General features: G+C 47.5%; 2 protein-coding genes across 9 annotated transcripts in view; one reads left to right on the top strand and one right to left on the bottom strand.

Moving 5' to 3' along the window:
- Positions 1-24,328, bottom strand: part of TASOR2 (transcription activation suppressor family member 2) — a 98,254-nt gene that overhangs the window by 71,932 nt on the left and 1,994 nt on the right. For 5 of the 7 annotated variants that reach the window (XM_073328880.1, XM_073328885.1, XM_073328886.1 and 2 more), the window contains exon 1: positions 4,151-4,255. The exons of 1 other annotated variant lie outside the window; for it this stretch is intronic. In XM_073328880.1, the coding sequence (XP_073184981.1) occupies positions 4,151-4,181 (31 nt within the window). In that variant the 5' untranslated portion in view covers positions 4,182-4,255. Of the gene's footprint in view, positions 1-4,150; positions 4,256-5,012; positions 5,100-24,328 lie in introns of those variants that run through there. One more of the 7 variants, XM_073328884.1, reaches the window with a different exon arrangement.
- The window catches only part of ASB13 (ankyrin repeat and SOCS box containing 13), a 31,486-nt gene continuing 31,189 nt past the window's right edge, over positions 24,032-24,328 (top strand). Inside the window, exon 1 of one of the 2 annotated variants that reach the window (XM_073328889.1) lies at positions 24,032-24,256. In XM_073328889.1, coding sequence (XP_073184990.1) covers positions 24,214-24,256 — 43 coding nt within the window. In that variant the 5' untranslated portion in view covers positions 24,032-24,213. The remainder of the gene's footprint in view (positions 24,257-24,328) is intronic. The other variant, XM_073328888.1, reaches the window with a different exon arrangement.

The raw sequence follows: 24,328 nt of genomic DNA, 5'->3' as shown, positions 1-24,328 counted from the left end.
GAAGAGTATGCTCACAATCTTCTGATCCTCAAACAACATGCCACATTTCTTATTTCTATCTTTTTTCAGGCCTCGGTTTTCTCTTTTGCTCTGGTTCACCTGATTCACTTTAAATGTTTCCCTGTTCCTTGCTCTCTGTATTGGATGTCTTTGGGCATGATTTAGCTTTCTCCCTTCTGGTTCCTCTACGATCTTCCTCCAACAAAACTGATTCATATCGCTCTCCTGATTTTTCTGAATCACACCAATGTAGATTTAGGTTAGATATTAGGAAAAACTTTCTAAATATAAGGATAGTTAAGCACTGGAACAAGTTGGAGGTTTTTAAGAACAGGTTAGATAAACATCTGTCAGGGATGGTCTAGGTATACTTGGTCCTGTCTCAGGGAAGGCGGATGTACTAGCCCTACATTTCTAAGATTATGGCTCACCAAAATCCACTCACCACTTTTAACAACCTTCAGTTTTCTGTCCCCCAAAGCATGCGTGTACAGTGTTAAACAAGTTAGAGTGCAGTAGAACCTCAGAGTTACGAACATCTAGGAAATGGAGGTTGTGCGTAACTCTGAAACGTTCGTAACACTGAACAAAAACATGATGGTGGTTCTTTCAAAAGTTGACAACTGAACATTGACTTAACACAGCTTTGAAACTTTACTATGCAGAAGACAAATGCTGCTTTTAACCATTTTAATTTAAATGAAACAAGCACAGAAACAGGTTCCTTACCTTGTCAAGTATTTTTTGTAACTTCCCCTTTATTTTTTTTAGTAGTTTTATATTTAAACACAGCACTATCCTGTATTTGCTTTTTTTTTTTTTTTTTGGTCTGTGCTGCGGCCTGATTGCGTACTTCCGGTTCCAAATGAGATGTGCGGTTAACCGGTCAGTTCATAACTCCAGTGTTCATAACTCTGAGGTTCTATTGTATTCCCTTTCATTTTTGTGTCTAATCAGTTTCACTTTCTGATTCACGGGTAGAAGCACAATGATGACAAATTTGGGTATCCAGGGAAGCCTGGGGAAGTTTAAATCCACTAGAAGGATATTTTAAAGAAATATTTTGAATAGGTTTTGCATTAAAAAAAAACAAAACAACACAACAAAACCCAAACTTGGATTTTGGGCCTATATTTCCTATTAATGTAAGAGGGGCATCGATACTATGGAAAAAATGCAATATTTATACCTGAATTAAACATAAAACAGCATTTTCTTGTGGTAAGAGCAGAGGATAGGGAGTCAAAAGTCCTGGATTCTAGTCCAGGCTCAGAAACTGACATCTTTTGTGACCTTAGGCAAGTCTTTACACCAGATTTTTCAAACTTGGATGCCTAAAGTTAGGCATTGACATACGGGCGGATACTCAGGCATTCCGAGTACCCAGGCTGCCCTATCAATTTAAATAGGAGCTAGGGTGCTTAGCACCCCCAAAGATCAGTCCACTGATTTAGGCACCCACATTTGAACATGTTGAGTGAGGCTCACAAAGAACCTTAGGTGTCTCAGTCTGCGGTTTAGGCACCTAAGCCCAGTTTTAGGCCTCACTGCGACGCATAAAATTCCTGCCGAACCCCGTAGGCGCCTAAATGCACTCGCTCCCTAAATTTTCAGAATAGCAGTTGCCTCAGTGTCTGGTTTCTGCCTCTGGGCATGTGCACTCCTGCCTCCTTCTGGACACCTATTTCCCTCCTAAACCCTAGTGATTCACGAACCAGGGGATGAGAGGTCTAGCTCACCTGTGAGGCCCAATCCAGCCTAGGGGCCACCTATTAGAACGGGTCCCGTTTATAATCTGGCAGAGGGAGGTTGTAGTGGAGGTGCCCACCTTATAGCTTTTATCTCAGTGGTTAGAGCACTCACCAGGGATGTGAGAGACCGAGGTTCAGTTCCCCTGAGGGGCGGGTGGAGGAAAGGATTCGCACAGAAATCTCCCACTTCTCAGGACAGTGCTCTAATCACCGAGCTGTGGGATATTCTGGTGTGTGGGCTCCCCCACTCTCTCCTCTTGAAGCTGTTCCACTGTGAGCACCATGGATTAGGCTGACCTAACTATGGAGCTCAGGGTGTGAAATTTTTCACAGGGCTGAGCGATGACGCGGCTGGCTTGATCTAATTTTTAAGCATAGACCAGGCCAAGTGTTTCTCCCACACAGCCCAGCGTCTCCTCCTACTTGACTCAACCGTGAAGATATAATCATGTGCTTAAGTCCTCAGAGGAAATTACGTTGCTATCGTTGAGTCATGCTTACAGCTTCAAGTAGGCAGAAAAACAAAGCTGTGAAGTAGCAGAAAACCCTGCCTAAGTGCAGTGTCCTGACCAAATTGCAGTGGAGGTAATTTATTCCACCGATCACATACAGTGTATATTGGATAAAATATTCTTCACCTTCCCGCCAAACCTGCTGTTAGCTGACTAATCAGTTGCTGTGTTTCAACCCAGATGTGGTATTCCGGTGGTAGCGGAAGTAATCCTTATGTGTTGTGCCTACCTGCAGAAAACCATACCCTTTGGATGTGTGAGGAACTCTGTTTCCTCTTTAATTTTTTTTTTCCAATTGAATATATTAGATGTGCCTGAGCATTGAGAGAAGTCCTAAGGGTAATGGGAATCTCATGCCTAACTGAAGAGCAAAACAGACCAAACATTACATAACATTGCAGGATCAGGGTCAGAGAATGTGGACTCTAAAAAGATACGTCTACCCAGGAGCTGGGCGGTGCATTTCCCAAATTGGGTAGGTGTACAAGGTGTTAGGGCTGTTTGAGCTAGCACACTAAAATAGGGAGTGCGGCCACGGTGGCAAGGACTAGCCCCCCGAGTACAAACTCGCTTAACCCCTGTATAACAAATTACACACTCTTTAGGGCCGCAACAGTCGCCTTTGACTGTCCTGTACCTTTACAGCACTAAACAAATAATCTATCGCTAAGCAGAACACGGAAGCGACAAATGATAAATAAAGAACGGATTTTTCAGTCTTCAGTTGTGTGTAAATTGGACCCTTTACCATTTTTTCTGTCAATTTATAAGCACCTCTTATGAAATGCTGGCCGATTTTTACTGCCTCTGCTGATTTTCACTGCACTGGCAATAATAAAAGAATCTGAAGCATTGTGCAAAATTAATAAATAACTCAGGCCTTTGTCCTGCAACATGATCCACACAAGCAGGCCTCTCCAGGCGGAGAATCAGTGCAGGAGGGTCAGCTAATGCACATTGCAGACCCGGGACCTAAATAATAAGGGTCCAATACATAAATAAGCTGACCTCCTAGCTCTCTCCCCAAAACCCACTCACTTATCGCAACCAGGTAATTTTCTTCACACAAAAACCTTCCTGAGGCAGCAAGGCGATACAGAGATTTTGCTGTTCATCTCCAGATGCAGAAACGTTTGTTTGGAAATGCTACACATTACAATATTTCACGTACGGTCGCAATTCATCCATGGAAAAAGCGAAGAGACACTGTTTCTTTCTCGCCTGTGTATTTTTCAAGAGATCGCACCGACATGCAGGGTTTGCACAGATTTTTCTGTGGTGTTTATATTTGCCCTTTTCTTGCATTGCATTATCAACAGGTAAACTCTTTCTTTCTTCAGTGACCGCGTTGTTTGCCTGTTTAAATGATAACCCCCCCCGGGAGCAGGCTCCATGTCTCCCTTGGCCTGGTTAGTACAGCATCAACGCCCACAGCCCTCGCTTTATATAGATACACACTTATAAAAATCATCTCTTCCCTCGCCCACCACTGGACAAGCCACAACTCTGCACCTGGGGCAGGCTCCTCAATACCCCCACGCACAAGGAAGGCTGAAACCACCACTGCAAGGAGGACGGCGCGTCCCCAGGGCTGAGGCTGCCCGCGACCCGCACAAACTCTCCCCGCAGCAGGAGAATCGCCTCCGGAGGGAAACGCACATCGACGTGCCCACCCGACTGCCCCTCCTGGGCGCCCCCATAAGGGTTAAACATTCAAGCCGAGCTGGGGACGGGGGGGGGGGAGACGGTGTCGTCGGATAGTTAAAAAACAAAACACAAAATCGCCCCCCCCCCCCGTCTGAGCCCCTTTGCAGAGACGTGCCCTGCCAAGAGCAAACGCTGCCCAGAAGCCGCCCCCCCACCCCGGAGCCATCAGCCCCCGCTCACCTGCGGCTGCGGCGTCCTGCGGCTCCCCCATGGCGGCGGGCGTCTCCTCTCTGCCCCGCCGCCCCCCACCCGCTCCCTCAGCGGGGCAGCGCCGGACCCCGCCGCCCGTCCCCGCCGCCCCGCATGGCCGCGGCTGGCCTCCGCGTCCTCCCTGGGGGGGGGGGGGCTTTCCCGGCGCCTCCCCCGCCAGTCACAGACCCAGGGGGGCCTTTGCTGCCCCTGGGGCTCCGATCCAGGGGGGCAGAGAGGACGATGCTGCGGGGGGGCGGGCCGGGCAACCGCTCATTCAACTGCGGGGCAGCGGGGCGTTTGGGATCGTCCCTTCTCTCAAGCTCGCTCTAGGACGGCAACCCGCGGCCGGAGCAAAGGGGGGAGAAATGGCCAGGGATGCCGGGGAGGGTTTTTTTCCGCCCCCTCCTCTCTGGCAAGGCGGCCCGGTCTTCTCTCCCCTCTGCTCCCCTGGCCAGGGAAAGCGACATGGCTAAGCCAAGGGAAACATGTCCGACGCGGGCTCCGCTTTCGCAGGGGAGGCTGCACCCACCATCCGCCAGCCCCAGGAAGTAAAAAGGGAGCTGGGGAGGAAAAGGAGGGAGGAAGAAGGAGAGAAAGAAAGTGAAAACTGAACCGGAAAGCTAACGCGTTGTACTTCCCGCAAGGTCACCGTGCAGTCAACCCAGCAGCGGCGTTTGCAAACCAGCCACTGCCCTGCCAGAGAGGGAGCTGAGTCCCCTGAGTGCCACGAAGCTTTTAGTTTATTCCCGTGGCCATCGCCTATGCTGAGGGATTGTTGCCCCCACCCCCCGCAGGGCTGAGCTGAAAAACAATTGCGCCACAAAAGCTGATCCTCCGAAAGGGGTGTTACCGTGTGAACGGGGGTTTCAGTGGCGCACGCTCCGAATACACACTCGAATCCCCACTTCTCCTTCCCACCACGGCTTGGCAGCCTGGAGGGGATTTGGAAGGAAGAGCGAGATCTTGCATGTGTCAGTGAGACGTTTCCGTAAAAGCCTTCCTCGTTAGAGGGGGAGGCTTTAAACATGGGGCATCCAGCTCTGTAAACCCACACAGCCCGTGGCATGGGTGAGCACAGGGAATCTAATCCAGTAAAATTAATCCGAAATCTAGGAGTCCCCTCTCTAAAAGAAAGTCACAGCCTGTCGGCCTGCGCGCCAGGATTAACATTTAAAGAGAACAGGAGAGTTTAAAGGGGAAAGGCAGGAAACATGCCTGTTAAAAAGGTGTATTTTGAAAATCAGTGCTGTAGATTTGGTCAAGGTATAGTAGGGAATCACTTAACTTTACATGTCCCTGTTGAAAACATGCATATATGTAGGCATGGACAGATTAGATTTGTATAAATGTCAGTAAACATGGATTTCAGTGCACGCCCACCAACCAACCAAAATATATTTCCACTGATAATCATTGAAATTACAAATAGGCAAACTAAGAAAACCGCTGTTGGAGAACTTACTAGACTTTTGAATTAGGCTTGTTACAAATAGTCTAGTGAATGGATACCAAAACCAGGTCTGATTTGTTAATTTAAGCATATTTACTTTGTATATTTTGCCCTGTGGTGTTGATACGTTGTGCTTGAACGGTTTATAAAGCTTTATCTTGTTTGAATCTCAGCGTCTCCTGTAGTTAAATAATTGTCCGACCCCCCACAACTTCCTGCAAGTGTGAACATTTAAATAGATAAAAATTTAAAAAAAAATACGTACAAATAAACATTGATATTATCAGTCTAAATCATAAAAAAATAAAAATCAAATTCTGCCAACCCTACATATACTGCTATTAAATGTTAGGATCAAAGGCCCGGATCCTCAAAGGTATATAGATGCCTAACTCCCTTGAAATCAATGGAAGTTACGATCTTTGAAGATCTAGGCCGAATTGAAGACTGAAATCAAGCACACAATGGCTCACAATTATTTTTTCCCCTGGTTCAAAAGAAAATTATTATCAACCCCTCACCCTGGCTTTCAGCTCCCCTTCTTCAAGGAAAGTATATTTAAGTGAAGAACTATAGATAAATAATGTCATTCACCTCTCTCAAACCAAATTCTATCCCAGTAAAACTGCTGAGTGAAAATGAAAAAACAGTAAATAAATAATACGTGTATTTCCCTCAACCACCAAAGAGCTGGCTTGTATCAGTCCACGTTGTAGCCCAGTGGTTACTTTTGTAGCTTGCTTATCTTATGAAAAGTGAGTGGAGTGAAGTAGGACCAGTTACCGATTCTTTTGTGCCTGACCCCTGCTTTCTCCACCCCTTTAAATTTAATTAGCTGATTTCGTTGCTTTTCTGTGCCTGGAATGGGCCTGGCAAAATACACTGGGCCGGGAGGTCTTGCTTGACTGAGCCGTTCATGGTACCTGTGGATGCCTACCTTGTGTTTGCTCCAGTGAATGACTGCAGTTGGGGTAGGGTTCATTATTACTTACTGAAATGCTATCTATCTATCTGGGGAGTACATTTGAAGACTGAGGTAACACAGCCCCTTTACGGTGTTGCAATAGATAGCCTAATCTAGATGGTACTGATATAGGACTTGCTGTACCTGTAATGGACTTCATTATCATTCACCACATTATTATTGCCTGGAATCTTCAAATTCATGGCCTCTTTGTGCTGGGCACCATACAAACATGTAGTAAACACAATCTCATTGATTTGAATTACAGCAGTGTGTAGAGACCCCAGCTGAGAGCAGGGCCCTAATGTGCTTGGCGCTATATACAGTCATAGTAAGAGAGCTAACAAGAATAGACAAGATATACAAAGGGTGGGAGAGGAAACACGGGCATGGACAGATGAAATGACTTGCCTGAGATCACACACAGGTCAATGGCAGAGTCAAAGACGCAAGAGTACAAATAATTCTTTCATCTAAGGATCTCAAAGCAGCTTACAATTAATTAAACCACATGGCCTCTGAGAGGTAGATAAGTGTTATATTATCCCCATATCATTACAGAAAGCAAAACGAAGGCACATAGGGGCTAAGTAACTTGCCTAGGGTCACTTGATGAGTCAGTTGCAGAGTTGGGAGTATGACAGAGGAGTTGTGACTTCTAGTATGTTGCTTTCTCCACTGAACAACACAGCTCAGGCTTGTCAGCCTTTCTAGATCCCATTGCTTTACTAGAAATCTACCCATTGGCATTCATGGCCCTAAATCCACCAAGAAAGATTAATTCTAGAAATCTTTTCACATCCTAGATTGCTTGGGAGTAAAAATAGTTTTCCAGGTTCCATTGTTCTCATTCTAGGGTCAGATGATTTAAAAAAAAACCTTCTCCAGGCCAGAGTGCCAACCTGCCCCTTCAAGGGCATATAAAGTAAAGTCCATGTCTGTGGACCCTGCCACTGGGACACATCAAAAGGGCCAGGAACTTCACTGCTTTTATTATAAAATGTAGAATCATAGACTATCAGGGTTGTAAGGGACCTTAGGAGGTCATCTAGTCCAACCCCCTGCTCAAAGCAGGACCAATCCCTAACTAAATCATCCGAGCCAGGGCTTTGTCAAGCCTGACCTTAAACACCTCTAAGGATGGAGATTCCACCACCTTTAGGTTTAGGTTGGATATTAGGAAAAACTTTTTCACTAGGCGAGTGGTGAAACACTGGAATGCATTACCTAGGGAGGTGGTGGAATCTCCTTCCTTAGAAGTTTTTAAGGTCAGGCTTGACAAAGCCCTGGCTGGGATGATTTAGTTGGGGATTGGTCCTGCTTTGAGTAGGGGGTTGGACTAGATGACCTCCTGAGGTCCCTTCCAACCCTGATATTCTATTCTATGACCTCCCTAGGTAACACATTCCAGTGCTTCACCACCCTCCTAGTGAAAAAGTTTTTCCTAATATCCAACCTAAACCTCCCCCACAGCAACCTGAGACCATTAGAACTTGAGAACGAAATTGCGAGTCCATGTGTTTCTTTCGCAAGCTGTAAAGTACTCAGGCATTACAGCAGGGAGTGTGCTAAAAACACAGGTCGTATTAGAATCAATTGTGGATTTCTAATGCCAGCTTCTGTTCTCAGTGCTCTGTTACAGTTTCTCTCGGTGGGAAGGGCATTAGCAACTCCTCCAGCTTATTGTTTTCTGTAATTTTATGTAGAGATGGCACCCTGATTAGAGCGACTGTAGCTTTTCTATAGGTTTGTTCGTGCCCTTTTGTAGGTGCATTTGTGCGACTTGAAATAACAGAAGTGGCTATCATCTAACTTTGACGAGGTCCTTATTACTGGCAGTACTATATTTTTGGCTTCCCTGAAGCCGTGACTCATCTTGGGTTTTGGCGTTAAGTACAGCGAGCAAACCTAAAATAAAGACTTCGTCATTTGTAGACCTAGTTCCTCTTTTGTTTAGCCAGAAAACCTGAATGACAGAATCAGACACTTTCAGCCATTCTGGAAAAAAAAAAAGGTTATGTTAAAATGTTCTGAACTGGAGGGGGAAAAGGGGATATCTTGAAATCTGAAACTGACTTTGCTGAAAGGTGACAAGGATAAAAAAAATCGGGATGGCAATAGTATTGTGGTAGTGTACAGTCATGGACCAGCATCCCATTGCTCTAGGTGCTGTGCAAACACAGAAGAAAAATACAGTCCCTGTCCCAAAGAACTCTCTAATATCAGGCTTGGTCCTTGGACCTAAAAATTAGGTCAAATAGAGCTACGTTAGTTAGTTAGTGTAAAAAATCCACCTCCCTCAATGGCATAGCTACACTGACCTACCCCCTAGTTTGGAAGCAGCTAGGTCAACGGAAGAATGCTTCCATTGATGGAGATACTGTCGTTCAGGGAGCTGTTGTTCCTCGACTGGCCTGGTCTACACTACAGAGTTAGATCGACCTGTTTGTGCATGTGTCTGTGCTCAAATTTGTCTCTGGCCGATGTAAGCACCCAGTTCCGGTGACTCAGTAAAACCACCTCTCTGAACAACACTGGGCCCTGGTTGACCTCCTGAGGTCGACGCAGCGCTAATGTAGAGACTGTGTGACTTAGCCGTGCCAACCCTAGCAGTCCTCTGGTGGCTGTCCCACAATGCCGCACGCCCTGCGACAGTGACTGCTCTGATCTCAGTTGTGAACTCCACTGCCCAGGGATCATGGAGACTGGAAGCCACGTCCCCCTCCTTAATACCCCCTACGTATTCTTGACATGCTTTTTCCAGATTTCCCACATTGGCAAGCAGCGCGGGCAGCTCTCCCTGCTTCCATGCAGCTGCCCAGCTGACCATGCTGGTTTCATGCACTACATGCTATTCCTGGCTGGAGAAGACAGGACGTTTTGGATCTCCTGGGCCTATGAGGAGGCTGCACACGCACAGCTAAGGACCAGCCACAGAAACATGGACGTCCATGAAAAGTTTGCACAGGGGATGCAGGCAATGGGGTAGGACAGGGACCAGCACCAGTGCTGTGTGAAAGTGACCGCACTCTGGAAGGCAGCCACAAGGCCAGGGAGGCCGACAATCAATCATGGATACCTTCGAGGTGCCTGAGACACAGAACTTTGTTGTGAACAGTGAGGCGAGGAAGAGAAGGGGTGGGGGGAGATGTGGCAGGGTGGCGGGGTCCAGCTATGTCACAAGCCTGTTCAATAAATGATTTTGGATCTGTTCAATAAATGATTTAGATAATGGCATGGAGAGTACACTTATAAAGTTGGTAGGCGATACCAAGCTGGGAGGGGTTGCAAGTGCTTTGAAGGATAGGATTAAAATTCAGAATGATCTGGACAAGCTGGAGAAATGGTCTGAAGTAAATAAGATGAAACTCAATAAGGACAAATGAAAAGTACTCCATTAAGGAAGGAACAATCAGTTGCATGCATACAAAAGGGGAAATGACTGCCTAGGAAGGAGTACTGCGGAAAGGGATCTGGGGGTCATAGTGCATCATAAGCTAAATATGGGTCAACAGTGTAACATTGTTGCAAAAAAAGCAAACATCATCCTGGAATGTATTAGCAGGATTGTTGTAAGCAAGACACAAGAAGTAATTCTTCCGCTCATACTGCACTGATAAGGCCTCAGCTGGAGTATTGTGTCCAGTTCTGGGTGCCACATTTGAGAAAAAATGTGGACAAATTGGAGAAAGTTTAGAGGAGAGCAACACAAATGATTAAAGATCTAGAAAACATGACCTATGAGGAACGGTTGAAAAAAAAAAAGTTTGTTCAGTCCAGAGAAGGGAAGACTGAGAGGGGACATGATAACAATTTTCAAGTATATAAAAGGTTGTTACAAGGAGGAGGGAGAAAAATTGTTCTCCTTAATCTCTGAGGATAGGACAAGAAGCCATGGGCTTAAATTGCAGCACTAAAGGTGTAGGTTGGACATTATGAAAAACTTCCTGTCAGAGTAGTTAAGCACTGGAATAAATTGCCTAGAGAGGTTGTGGAATCTCTGTCATTGGAGGTTTTTAAGAACAGGTTGGAGAAACACCTGTTCAGGAATGGTCTAGACAACACCTAGTCCTGCCATGAGTGCAGGGGACTGGACTTGATGACCTCTTGAGATCCCTTCCAGTCCTTCGATTCTGTGATTCTAAGACTCCACCACAGTGTAGCCAGCGAGTACAGATGAGCCTGAAGAAGGGGAAGAGACCTCAGGTAAGAGTATGCATGCATTTTTCCTTACAATGTTTAAATGTAAAGATGGTTCCCAGCCCAGCCCCAAGTTAAAAGACCCAGGTCTCGACTTTCAGTTGTTTTACTCATATGAGAAGTACTATTGGTACAACAAGCCGTGGTAGAGTTGACATCTGCTGTTCATTTTTCTGAGGGTCAGGCTGGGGGTTGGGGGCATGCAGGACAGTTTGTTTAGGTCACTCCTGAGGGCATTCTGCACCAAAAAAATACAAATGCTGAGCACAACATTTTAAAATTCTGCAAAATTCTGTGACCTTTGTCAAATAAATGCGGAGGCTCCAGCATGGCAGTGGGGAGCACAGGCCCCTGGCTGCACAGATGTAGGAGATCACTGTGCAGCTCCCCCGGGACATGGACTCAGCAGTGAGGCTGTCCCAGCCCTGACACCGCGCAAGGACCAGGCCTGCCCCAGAAACACCCCAGGGCCCTGCCCCTCCTTGCCAGGTGCACCAGGTGTGGGCAGGCAGGCTCAGGCAGGCAGGATCCAAGTGTGGAGGGGCTTAGTGTGTGGGGATCCAGGTGTGGATTGAGAGGGTTCTTTGTGGGGCAATCTGGGTGTGAGTGGCTCAGTGGGGGATCCGGGTGTGGAGGGGATGCACAGGTGCTTGTTGGGGGGTTCTGGGTGCAACGGTAATGGGACTCTGCAGGGGGATCCAAGTGAAGGTGGTTGGAGCTTAGCGGGGGGAGGGTCTGGGTGTGTAAGGGATAGAGCTTGGGAGGGGGGCATGGATGTGGGGGCTCAGTGGGGGGATCCAGATGCAGCTGGTTGGGGCTCAGTGGGGTGGGGATCCAAGTTCAGGTGGCTCACTGGAGTGGTTCAGGTGTAGGGGGAGTGGGGCTCATCGGAGGGGGAGGTTCTGAGAGTGTGTGGGGGTGATGCTTGGTGGAAGGGTCTGGGTATGAGGGGGTCTGGATGCCCAGGGGTTGGGCGGATGGGGGAGAAGCTCCCTGTAAAGGGATCCCTCCCCCTTCAGCTGAGGAGTGATGGGTGCAGGAAGTGTGTGTGTGTGTGCGTGGGGGGGGGGAAGAGGGGAGTTTGCAGAGCTTCATTCAGCTAGGGGAGAAAGCTGAGGGTGGGTCTGATCTGGCCCCAGATGCCATGCAGGGGAAGAGGAAGTCCTGTCCTCCCCAGCCCAGCTGGGACTAGCAGCTGAGCCTGGCACAGGATAGAAGCCACCAGCTGGGTCTTCCTCAGTCCCACCTCCTGCCCCACAGTGATTTACCTCTCTGCCAGCTGCCCTAGGCCCCCGAAACATACTTCCGGGGTGGGTTGCATGGCTGCACTTGTGGATTGCCTTTGCTTCCCCGTCAGAAAGTCATTTTTCTGTGGGGAAGCAAAGAAATCTGCTGGGGACATAAATTCTGCACATGCGCAGTGGTGCAGAATTCCCCCTTGAGTAATATTATGTACATAGGGATGTCTCTTATATCCTGAGAGATCTCAATGAAACTTTCTTGGTGATACTCTGCAATCCTCTCCTGAAGGTTTCTAGGGATGGCTGCCTTATTTCTTCCTCTGTGGAAGGACACTTTCCCATGCCAATCCACAATGACTTTGGCTGGTGCCATTGCAGTCAACAGGCTAGTGGCATATGGGTCTTTGCAGCTTCGGGACACCAGCAGAAGCTGTGCTGTCTGTGCCTTTGTTACCCTCACAAGTGTGATATCCGCTACAGTCACCCCCACCAGTCAAGAATAGCGCCAGTATTTGGTGCCATAGCCCTATACTCGTGCCCCTGGAAATAGAAGATGAAATCTTATTGTTTCATGCAGACGAGAATCTTAATGTCTTCCTCCTTTCCCCCTCACTTGCCCCTGGTGGGCCACTCTCACCCTGGCTGGGACACAGTGGTGCTGTGCGGAGGCACTCCAATGCTGAAGTGTCAATAAGCAAGTCTTACTAAAACATTTTCGGGAATAGGGGAAGGGACTTATCTTTCCCTTTCCATTGTGGCTGCAAATCCAATGATACATCTTCCTGTTTTATCTGTAGCTGCTGCCGTTGTGGCCTTGAGAGCCCCTTCACAGCCCTAGAATTGCCTGGCCCTGATAAGGCGGAGAAAGACGAGAACTAGGGAGGATATGTTCACCAAGATCTTGCAAGTCAGTCCAACAATCAGTGGTCTCATTTCCCTATGCTGTTTCTGAAGAACTCCACTGTAGTAGCCAACATTCCACATTGCATCATGGGTCATGTCCCTTCCCTACCACTCTGTGTCGGGGGACAGTGAGGACAACCACGGCTTCACATACACTGAGCCGTGATAGCCACGGTTCATGTACGTGCAGCCAAAATGGGCTGCATTTGTGCACTGAAATGGACAGAAATATTTGCTTCCTTTTTAATTTTAAAGTTCTGTTAACTTATGTTAGAAGTTTGTATTGTCTTATCTTTTTTATTTGCACACTGTTTCTTTGCATTGTTTTTGCCATTCAATAAATTTCTCTCTTTTTTTAAATAAATTCCTCTTTATTAGTTCTCAACACATATCGCAGGATGCATAGCAGTTACTCAAAGCACCCAGTACTTGTAAGTGTCCAGCACCACCAAACTCATGGGTTCAAGAAAACACCCAGGCATATGTGCACAGGTACAGCCCACACTGCAGAATCCATAGGTTCTGTGCAACACACAGTGTAACATTTATGAATGTATACTGAGCACTACACATCTTAACAACCCAAACACCTTCAAGGCCTGTGCGCAGTCCAACACAGCGCATTAATGTGACTGACTGTTAAAGAGCTCTGTCAAAGACTCCCGCAACTGCATGGCTCCACGATGAACTCTTGTAACGGCTCCTGTGCCTGGCTGCTCAAACGTAGCAGACAGCTGCTCCACCTCCACTCTGGCAGCAACTTTTCCCTCTTTGCCTCACAGATATTACAAAGCAAGCAGCTATAACCATTGGGATATTTTTCTGACTGCAATCCAGTCTTGTGAGTAAACATCGCCAGTGACCCTTCAATCTTCCAAAAGCACATTCAACTGTCATTCTGCACCTGCTGGGTTGGTTGTTGAATCTTTCCTTGGTGCTGTCGAGGTGGCCAGTGTACGGCTTCATGAGCCAGGAGTCCCAGAATCACTATGGGCATTTCAATGTCACCAGTGGTAATCCACTGGTCAGGACACAACGTCCTTGCTTGCAGCTTTCAGAACAGTCCTGTATTCTTAAACACATGAGCATAATGCACTTTCCTTGACCAGCCCATGCTCATATCAGTGAAGTGTCCCCAGTCATCCACCAATGTTTGTGTAACCCTAGAAAAGCAGCCCTTTCTGTTGATGTACGGCATAGCAGGAGACAATTAATGGCCCTGCGCACTTGCATGGCCCCCACTGTGGATTTTCCAACTCCAGAATGATTCCCATTGACTGGTAGCCATTTAGCGTTGCCAGCTTGCAGAGAGCAATCACCACTAGATTCTCAACTGTCAGTGCAGTTCTCATCCTGGTCTCCCTGCGCTGGAGGGCTGGGGTGAGCTCAGCACACAGATCCAGCAATGTCCCCTTTCACATCCAAAAGTTATACATCCACTGCTCATCGTCCAAAACCTGCATCATAATGTGATCTCGCCAGTCAGCGTTTGTTTCTTCAGCCCACAAGTGGCTCATCACCATCTGCAGCTGCTCCATGAATGCCACCAATAACTGTGAATGGTTTTTCACGATGTCTGTCTCCATGAAGAAATCAACATGTCCTCCATTGTTGGGGTACTTCCTGTGGATCTACGGATACCAGGAGAGCATGCCTGCCGTATTAACAATGCTCACGAGAACAGTGCAGAACTCTGTGAGCTCCAGGCTTCGGTCCAAGATGGCAGACAGCGAAGAGTGCCAAGCGGATTTGCGCTGCTTGAAAATGATGGGATATGGATGGCATTATGGGATGGAGAAAATTCAACAATGGGAACTTGGCCCTCCAGCTCCCAGGGATCCCTGCGTGACTCATTTCTACCTCAGAACACATTGTGAAAATTTCCGAAAAGGCCTTGCGCCGGACGGTGGCACGTGGCACTTCTGGTGCACCTCACTTTGCACTGATGCACGCAGTCCAGGTAAAGTCAGGGCAGAGCCAACGCCAGCAGCTAAGTATACATGCGCACGAGCGATCTAATCTTTGGCAGCTGCACACTGACATAACTTGAATCAACCAATGTTTGTAGTGTAGACACGGCCAGAGATGGAAAAACCCTTCTGTCGGGTGTAGGCTTTGCCTATGTTATCGGGTTATGCCAGCGTACCTACGGGGACATCGCTAGGCTGGTATAGTCCCCTAAGACAAAAAACACCAGATGATACAGACAGATGGGCGAGCATAAAGTTTGTACCTCTCTTCCCCTTTTCCTTTGTGCTGTATGAACATGGCCTGAAAGATTTTGTGGGTGTTTTTAAAAGGTTCTCTCTGCTCTTTTTTTAAATTAGAAATTCAGGTTCTGTCTCACCTGGGAGTGCCTGTGGGTAGGTCTACACTGCAGCTGGGAGGTGTGATTCTCAGCCCGGGTAGACAGATGGGCTAGTTAGCATGCTAAAAATCACAGTCTGGATGTTGTGGCACAGGCTGCAGAAACATCCACCCTCCTGGATTGACCCTTTAGTGTGACCCTTTCTACGCATGCTGGGGCCATGTCTACTCTACAAAACTGCATTGACTTAGTTTACATCGCCATGCAGACACCGCAGTTATGAAATCGCTTTTCTGTGTGCCCACTTGGATCCTCATGTCGGCGATGCATATCCTCGCCAGGAGCACTTGTCTCAGTTGCATTGTCAGTGTGGGGCATTGTGGGACGGCTCCTGAAATCCAGTAACAGTCGATGTAAGTAACGCAGTGTCTACACGGACACTGCGACAACCTCACCACGTGGACCGTGACTCTGCACCGCACAGGGAGACAGTGTTATTAAGTCAGCACAGAGAGGCACTTATGCCGGCAGGATTCAAATTTAAGTGAAGACACTTCCACAGCTCGGTTGACGCAGTGTAGACATAACCTGTAAGTATTCCAGGAGTGAAAGTTGAGCAATTTAGAGAGGAAGGAATTTTTAGTCAGCCTGTTTGAAACTTTGTCTTTTGTTTGTTTAACTCATATTTAGCTTTAATAAGGGGAGAAAGGAAACCTTTGATAACCATTCGTCTTACCCCCGCCCCCTTTCAGTTAAGGTGAGAGAACTAAAAAGGAGCAGCCTCTGAGTCATCCACAGATCCTTCTGCAACAGCTGGGATAGCCAGATCTTTCCAAGTTACAAGAACAAGCAGAGGAAATCACATCTCTTTCAGGCCCACTTTGCACAATCCTAATGACGCAAGAAAGATCACAAGCCCTAGTACAGCCATTCTCAAATAGTGGGTTGGGACCCCAAAGTGGGTCGTGACCAATGTTCCCTCTAATTTTTTCCCATGCCTGTGCAGAATGAATTTTGTTATGTGCATGAATACGGAGGTGATGTGTGGCAGGGTTGGGGTCAAGAGGTTTGGAGTGTGGGAGGGGGCTCAAAGCTGGGGCAGAGGGTTGGAGTGCAGGGGTGAGGGCTCCGGCTGCATGTGCAGGCTCTGGGGTGGAGCCGAGGATGAGGGGTTTGGGGTGTGGGCTCTGGGGTGAGGCCGGGGCTGGGGGGAGAGGCGCCTCTCCCAGCCACAGCAGTTATGGGACTGGGAGAGTTCTCCTCTCTCCCTGTCGCAGCCCCAGAGCTGGGAGGGAGAGGTGTCTCTCCCTGTCGTAGCCCCGGGGCTGGGGGGGTTAAGTGTGTGGCCTTTGGTGGTGTCCTGCACAGCGTGCAGGCCCAGACCTTAGCGGGAACTTAGGTTGCGACCCTGTTTTAATGGTTTTAATGGTTTTAAAGGGCTGGCATTAGACTGGCTAGGGTCCAGAGCCAAAGCCAAATCCTGAAGCCCATCACCTGGATCTCAGGCTTCAGCTTTAGCCCTGGGCAGTTGGGTTCAGGTCATAGGCCCCCTGCCCAGGGATGAAACCCTTGAGCTTTGGCTTTGGCCTCCCCACTGGGGGTGGTGGGGCTAGGGCTTTGGCTTTGGCCATCCCCTCCCGTGGCGGCAGGGCTCAGGGGGCCTCAGGCTTCAGTCCCCCACTCCTGGACTCATATAGTACTTTTTGTTGTCAGAAGGTGGCGATGCAATGAAATTTGAGAATCCCTGCCCTAGTATTTTAAAATACACTGCTGGACACCTTTGTGGAGCATTGTCAGCTTAGAACAGATAGGATTTCCCTGTGGACAGGGTTTGGCCTATGATCCTTGAAGACAATGGCCACAAAAGAAAATCCTCATTGGTGGGTCATTGTAATCTGACAGTCTCCAGATGACAAAGAGACCCATCAAAGCAACTGGCAGATGGGGAACCATGAGGAATTGAGATGCACATTTCCAACAGCCTTTGAAAAATACACCTGTCATGTCTGTGAAAAATTCACCTGTTTGCATAGAATCATAGAATCGTAGGACGGGAAGGGACCTCAAGAGGTCATCTAGTCCAGTCCCCTGCACTCATGGCAGGACTAAATATTACCTAGACCATCCCTGACAGGTGTCTGTCTAACCTGCTCTTAAAAATCTCCAATGATGGAGATTCCACAACCTGCCTGGGGAATTTATCGTGTGTGTGTGTAACCCACGTCAGTTGGGTGTGGTGCTCCGTCCCCTCCGATGAAGTGAGCTGTAGCTCACGAAAGCTTATGCTCAAATAAATTTGTTAGTCTCTAACGTGCCACAAGTCCTCCTTTTCCTTTAGACCACCTAGAGATTGATGAATCTGCTACAGCCTTAGCTAAGAGCCACATGGCTTTTAGCTCATGCAGTAGAGGCTCATAACACTGAGCTTTAGAGGTCCCAGGTTTGATGCTGACGAATGTACACAAAGGGCATTTCATTCCCCTAATCAACTGACTGTGTATCTCTAGCATGTACTCATTTGTGGGCAAAGTTATCTGGACTGCATATGAGTTTATTAGAAAGAAAACCCCATGTGCCTGGAAATGCTGTGGACTTGTTTGTAGGAGCCTCTAGCAATGGGATTGTGGCCCCAGGTCTGCTATGCACACCTGTTACACCTAATTGTCCTTCCCACCTGGAAGTTTGATCATCTGCTTCCAGGCCCCCTCAGAGGCCCAGAGAGACCCGGGCCACTTCCAGCTTTTGAGGCCCCTAGCCATAATAAAAATAAAAAATGACGACACATGAAAACAAAATAAGGCACTAAAATGTAACAATTCTCTACCTTTCAACACACACTTGATCCAGCACCAGCCACTAGTAGTGGTTTGTTTATAGAATCCGCTGATCTGAGAGGACACGTTTATCACGGTCTAATCTTGTGCCATCAGAACCGATATATTTTTATTAATATTTATGAATATTTTAAACTCTTTAATATGACAAAATCTATATCAGTTAACAAAAAAATTATGTCTTTTACCAAACCACATCTCTTATTTGCTTAAATTTGCAGCTCTAAACTGAGTGTGTCACATTTTGGTCCGATAGGGATGAGCATAAAAACAAGTTGCAAAACTTATCAAATGCCAAAAAATTAACAAGTGTTTAAATCTGAGGCCCCCTTTGAGCTTGAGACCCAGGCCAAATGGCCCTCCTGGCCCCCCCTCTGATTGGCCCTGTCTGCTTCCTAGTCCATGGGGGGTAGTGGTGGGATGGTCTTTAGAGGCTGCAGAGCCTCACAAAGAAGTGGGGGGATTGGAAAAGAGGAGAGGCATTTGCAGATAAGAGGCAGCAGCCAGGAGAGAAAGGTAGATGGGAGTTGTGAGACCCTGTTATAGCTGGAAAAGAGTTGGAGGGAACCGATCACATTTTATTTCACAAAGGGCTCCATTAAACCTCGGGCCAGCCCTAGCTAGCGTATTTCTATAGCGTCCATCACTGAAGCTTGTGAGCCCTGCCTAGAAATGCTTCTCATGCAGGGTGTGGTCTTCCTTATTGGTTCAGCATAGTGCTAGGTTTTGAGCAGAGATGGGCTGACTCAATCAAATCCCCAGATCCAGCCTTCCAACACCAGATCTAGGTTTCCAGGCTAAACCTATCTCTATAATCTCAGATCCAAACACCGAATGAACCAAAACACCTCCTCAGGTGGGGAAGTTCAGAATTGCATTTACAAAGCCCCCAGGTCAGGACTGTTTGGATCTGGGGTTTTAGTTCAGGCTCCATCACTCATTTAAAAAAAAAAAAAGCAAAATAATATAGAGCTCATTTGCATTTCTCATTCAGCCACTCACAACCGGTCCTGTTCTAATGCAGCGCACGGATCCCTTGATACTGTTCCCCCAGTGTTTCAAATGAGGCGTAGATTCCTGAGGTTCTTTATAGGAGTCACTGTGAGAACCAACAAGTGGCTTGTATGGAGCTTCTGGGCATCAGACGAGGATCGGGAGCTGGTAGCTAACTCAGAACTGATGCTACAGTTGCTGGTGATCACTTTGTGGGTAGCGACCTACGGACTGAGACCCTCTGGTTTAGTACAAGACAGAGCTGTGTATAAAGAGTGACATTCCCACTCACCTCTAGCTTATTGTTATGTGCATAGGGAAAGAAACAAGTCCTCTACCCAAGACACACAATGAAAAGCAGAGGACTTAGTTTGTCTAGCATGTCCCCTTCCCCAAAGATCCACTATCTATCTCGTGGACAGGAAATACCAACTGGCCACTGCTACCTCTCCCCACTTTCTCCATAAAGCCATCCAATTTCCCTGTACGATTCTGATCCTGCAGGCCTCAGAATTCACTTGGAATTTTGCCAGACTACAATCTAAATTTGGCCCAAGTAAGACCTGTAGGTTTATTGGTGTGGGAGGGTGGGGAGAGGTTGGGGCGGGGCGGGGGGTACTGTTTTGTTTTTACCTATTCAGAGCAAGCCCCTCTGAAATAAAGCTGGTAAATAAAACATTCAAGAATCTTCTCCAGCAAGGGCATTTAGACCAGTGGTTCTCAAACTTTTGCACTGGTGATCACTTTCACATAGCAAGCCTTTGAGTGCGACCCCCCCACCTTATAAATTAAAAACACTTTTTTACATATTTAACACCAAGATAAATGCTGGAGGCAAGCGGGGTTTCGGGTGGAGGCTGACAGCTCGCGACCCCCCATGTAATAACCTCACGACCCCCTCAGGGGTCCCAACCCGCAGTTTGAGAACCTCTGATTTAGCCTGTGCTGAGTGTTTACCACCTGTTTTCTGAGTATCCAGATCAGCTACAGATTTATTGCAAAGGACGGAGTCCAGATGAGTATTCCTTCTTGAGGAATAGTTTATTCCTTCCTCCCCCAAGCATCCTGCTTATCACATGCTCACTGTGCGCCTAGCTAGTTATGCACACCATATTTTAAATGCATAAATACTTGTTTGTCAAGATTCCTTCTTTCCTCTGCTCCTTGAGAAAGGCCCTGAAGCCCTGCCTGTTCCATGCAGTATCCATTACAGCTGCCTGGAACACACCTCACTTTGGGTTTGCTGTAAATAGTATTGTACTTTGATTGCCATTTTGCCGTTTGCTCCACTCAAAGTGCCACATATGTGTCCAATGCTATATAACAGTTAAGACTTCCAGTTCTCAGTTTCTAGTCTTATTCATTTCTAGCGTCTATTTCTGGCTGCTTGGTCACTTCCTTGGCAAATCAGCTTTTTGTTTGTTGTGAAAACACAGATTTCAACAGAAATCATTTGTTTCAGCAGCAGAGAAATAAGCCCCAAAGTTAAAAAAAAACTCGTAAGAGCTCTTTTAAAACAGTGTTGTTATCTGGGTTCTCACACTGCCAAAAATCACGCACCACTTCTTGTTGCCACCAAGAAGTGAGCCAAAGAGGACATGAATATGATGTGACACAGGTTGCCTTTTACAGTGGCCAGCATGTGAATTCTGCTTTGCCGTTTTCTGTGTTTTTTTCAGTACTTATTGTTTAAAAGTAGATTCTTGAAAAGTTTCAATCTGGGTTGGTTAACCAATTGTTTTCAGTTTGAAGCAAAACCCAGCGTCTCTAACAACACAGTATGTAGTGTTTACTTAACACTTTCTAAACATTAACTTAGCACTCCTTCTCAGGCATGAGATCAGAATAAGAGGTGACTCAAATTCCTTCCAAAACACAAGCCCCATCCACTGATGAAGCCACAATGAAATGCTGCCCAAATTAGATTGTTCAAATGTTAATTTGCTTGTCCCACTTCTTTCTTGTGTACTTTGATCAACAGTGAAATAGTTAATAAAGTTAACATTTAAATTGCCATCATTAAGCTTCAGTGTTAATGTAAAATTGAGGTAAATGAGAGCAATTCACACTCCCCTCTGAGCTCATTCAGGCTGCCTGCAGACTCAGGCAGACAATGCTGCACCAGTGTCTATTATGAAAGGCTAGAGCAGTGGTTCTCAACCTTTACCATTGTGGGCCACATATGCGTTATCTGGGCCCCATCCACACAATATATATACTACAGTAACTCCCCACTTAACTTCCTCTCGCTTAACGTTGTTTCGATTTTACGTCCCTGCTCCATTACAGAACATGCTTGTTTAAAGTTGTGCAACACTCCCTTACAACGCTGTTTGGCCGCCTGCTTTGTCCACGGCTGGCAGCCCCACTATCAGCTCCCCTACGCCCCCCCCCCCCCCCAGTGCCTCCCGCCCACTAGCAGACCCCGTGGCAATCAGCTGTCTTGCGGCGATCAGGAGGGAGGGGGGAGGAGCGAGGACAAGGTGTGTGGAGCCACGGGGGAGGAGGTGGAGTGGGGGGGGGAGAAGAGGTGGGTTAAGGGTGGGGGCTTGGGGGAAAGGGTGGAGTGGGCAGGCCGAGGGTTGACCCCTCCGCCCCCAGCAAAGTCGGTGCCTGTGCTTGCAAGAACAGCAAGAGGAGCAGGGGGACAATACACCCTCTTCCACTCTCTGACTCCACCACCTCAGCCAAGCTTCATAGTCAGCGTTGATGACTGTAGTGTTAAATTGTTTCTTTAAAATTGTTTAAAACTTATACCTTATCAACTTGCTTGTTTAAAATTGTTTAAAATGTACCTAATGCCTTTTGTCTGGCAAAAAAAAAATTTTCCCTGGAACCTAAACTCTCCCCCCTCCACCCATTTACATTAATTCTTATGGGGAAATTGGATTCGCTTCACATCGTTTCACTTACAGTTGATTTTTCAGGAACAGAACGACCACGTTAAATGAGGAGTTACTGTACCTGTATGGCCCTGAGGATGTCACATGGGCCGCAGCTGTGGGTTGATTGGGCCACAGGTGGCCTGCGGGCCATGGGTTGAGAACCACTGGGCTAGAGATTATTTTTTTTAAATGAAAGTTTCGACTGTGGCCCACAACATGGAAGCCTTCAATGAGAAATGCTTGTGCTTGAAGGACTCAATCCAAAGCTGCTCAGCACCTTGGAGGATCTAGTCCCCAGTTGCCATGAAGGAACCCAACCCGTCCACTGATTTTCAAATACCTCCATGAGGAAGGTACCATAAGTAGGTAATATCCTCATTTTACTGAGGAGGCCCCCATGGGGTCAGACTAATGGTCCATCTAGTCCAGTACCCTGGCTTTGGACCATTGGTCTGACCCATTTTGATGGATAATACTGATGTTTATTTTTAAGTTATTGGGTTTTTTTTAAAGATTTTTATTTCTTTAAATTTTCATAATTGTGGGAACTTATGGGAGGGCCAGAAAATAGAGGGGGTGGGGTTTAGACACTATCTATTTAATGACAGTAGATATTGATGTCCAAAAAGTTAAAGTTTTATAACTGTGAAACCATAAACTGTGAATTTCACAGGTCAAAAATATACCAAGTAAATATCCTTAAATCAAACTAGGCTTGAATAAAGACTGGGAGTGGATGTGTCATTACACAAAGTAAAACTATTTCCCCATGTTTATTCCCCCTCTCCTCCCTCCCCCGTTCCTCACACGTTCTTGTCTACTGCTGGAAATGGCCCACCTTGACTATCACTACAAAAGGTTTTTTTTCTTTCCTGCTGGTAACAGCCTTACCTGATCACTCTCGTTACGTGGTATGGTGTGTATGGTAACCACCCATTGTTTCATGTTCTCTGTGTATATAAAATCTCCCCACTGTATTTTCCACTGCATGCATCCGATGAAGTGGGCTGTAGCTCATGAAAGCTTATGCTCAAATAAATTGGTTAGTCTCTATTGGAGCCACTCACTCTCCTGCTGAAAATTGAGAGTGAGTTTGTGTGTGTGGGGGGGGGGGCGGAGGGTGAGAAAACCTGGATTTGTGCTGGAAATGGCCCAACTTGATTATCATACACATTGTAAGGAGAGTGACCACTTTAGATAAGCTATTACCAGCAGGAGAGTGGGGTGGGAGGAGGTATTGTTTCATGGTCTCTGTGTATATAATGTCTTCTGCAGTTTCCACTGCATGCATCCGATGAAGTGAGCTGTAGCTCACGAAAGCTTATGCTCAAATAAATTGGTTAGTCTCTAAGGTGCCACAAGTCCTCCTTTTCTTCATGTTCCTATAGAGACACCAACCAACCATGGGCCTGATTTGCCACTGCCAGCCACATAGTGTACTGTATTCAGAGTAGCAGCCGTGTTAGTCTGTATTGGCAAAAAGAAAAGGGGGACTTGTGGCACCTTAGAGACTAACCAATTTATTTGAGCATGAGCTTTCGTGAGCTACAGCTCACTTCATCGGATGCATACTGTGGAAAATACAGTGGGGAGATTTATATACACAGAGAACATGAAACAATCATGCCAGTGCAAATTGAGTATCAAACAGGGAGCTCTTCGAAGAGATTTAGGCATGTAACTCCCATTGGTTTCAGTGGGAAGTAGGGCCTGTGGCTCTCTCTAACTCTGGGCCCGCAGCACCTTCCATGCTGGGACCCTGACTGCAGCTGGGGCTTCCCGCTGTCACCCTGACACAAATCAGGGATAAGGACAATAATGATTTAAATAATAATAATAATTAAAGAGAACCCAGGAGTCCTGGCTTCCGGCTCTGTGCTGCAGGCAGGGCTCGGTGAGTGTTTTGGATTGGTTCCCCGGCAGGGACCTATGCCCTCACGCCCGTGCATGGTGCATTACTCCGAAAGCCGCCGCAGGGAGGGTTGCAGCTGGGCCCGGGGCCGGCACCGCATCCCGTGCAAAGCGCCCGGCCGGCGGCAGGGGGCAGCACCAGAAAACTACAAGTCCCAGAGGCCTTTGCGCCGGCCCTTTGGCCCCGCCCCCGGCTCTGACGCAGCTCGGCTGAGCGGTGGTCACCCAGCGCCGGAGCCACACGCGCGGTGGTCGGGGTCGGGGTCCGGGTCCGCGAGCCGGGGGGGGAGGGATCAGCCCCCGCCCCTCAGTGAGCAGGGGCTGCTGGGACTTGTAGTTCGGGGCCAGGCCAGCCGCGGGCCATGGAAGGGTCGCTAGCCAGCGGCTCCAGGCTGGGGGAGGTCGGTGAGTGAGTCCTGCACCCTGCGAGGGGGGAGATTCTGGGGGGGCTCTTCTCCCAGTGGAGGGGAAAAGGGT

The sequence above is a fragment of the Lepidochelys kempii genome, chromosome 1, assembly GCF_965140265.1.
Source record: "Lepidochelys kempii isolate rLepKem1 chromosome 1, rLepKem1.hap2, whole genome shotgun sequence".
NCBI classification, from domain to species: Eukaryota; Metazoa; Chordata; order Testudines; family Cheloniidae; genus Lepidochelys; species Lepidochelys kempii.
Note: the sequence above shows the minus strand (reverse complement) of the source record. Positions and strands in the feature narration are given on the sequence as shown.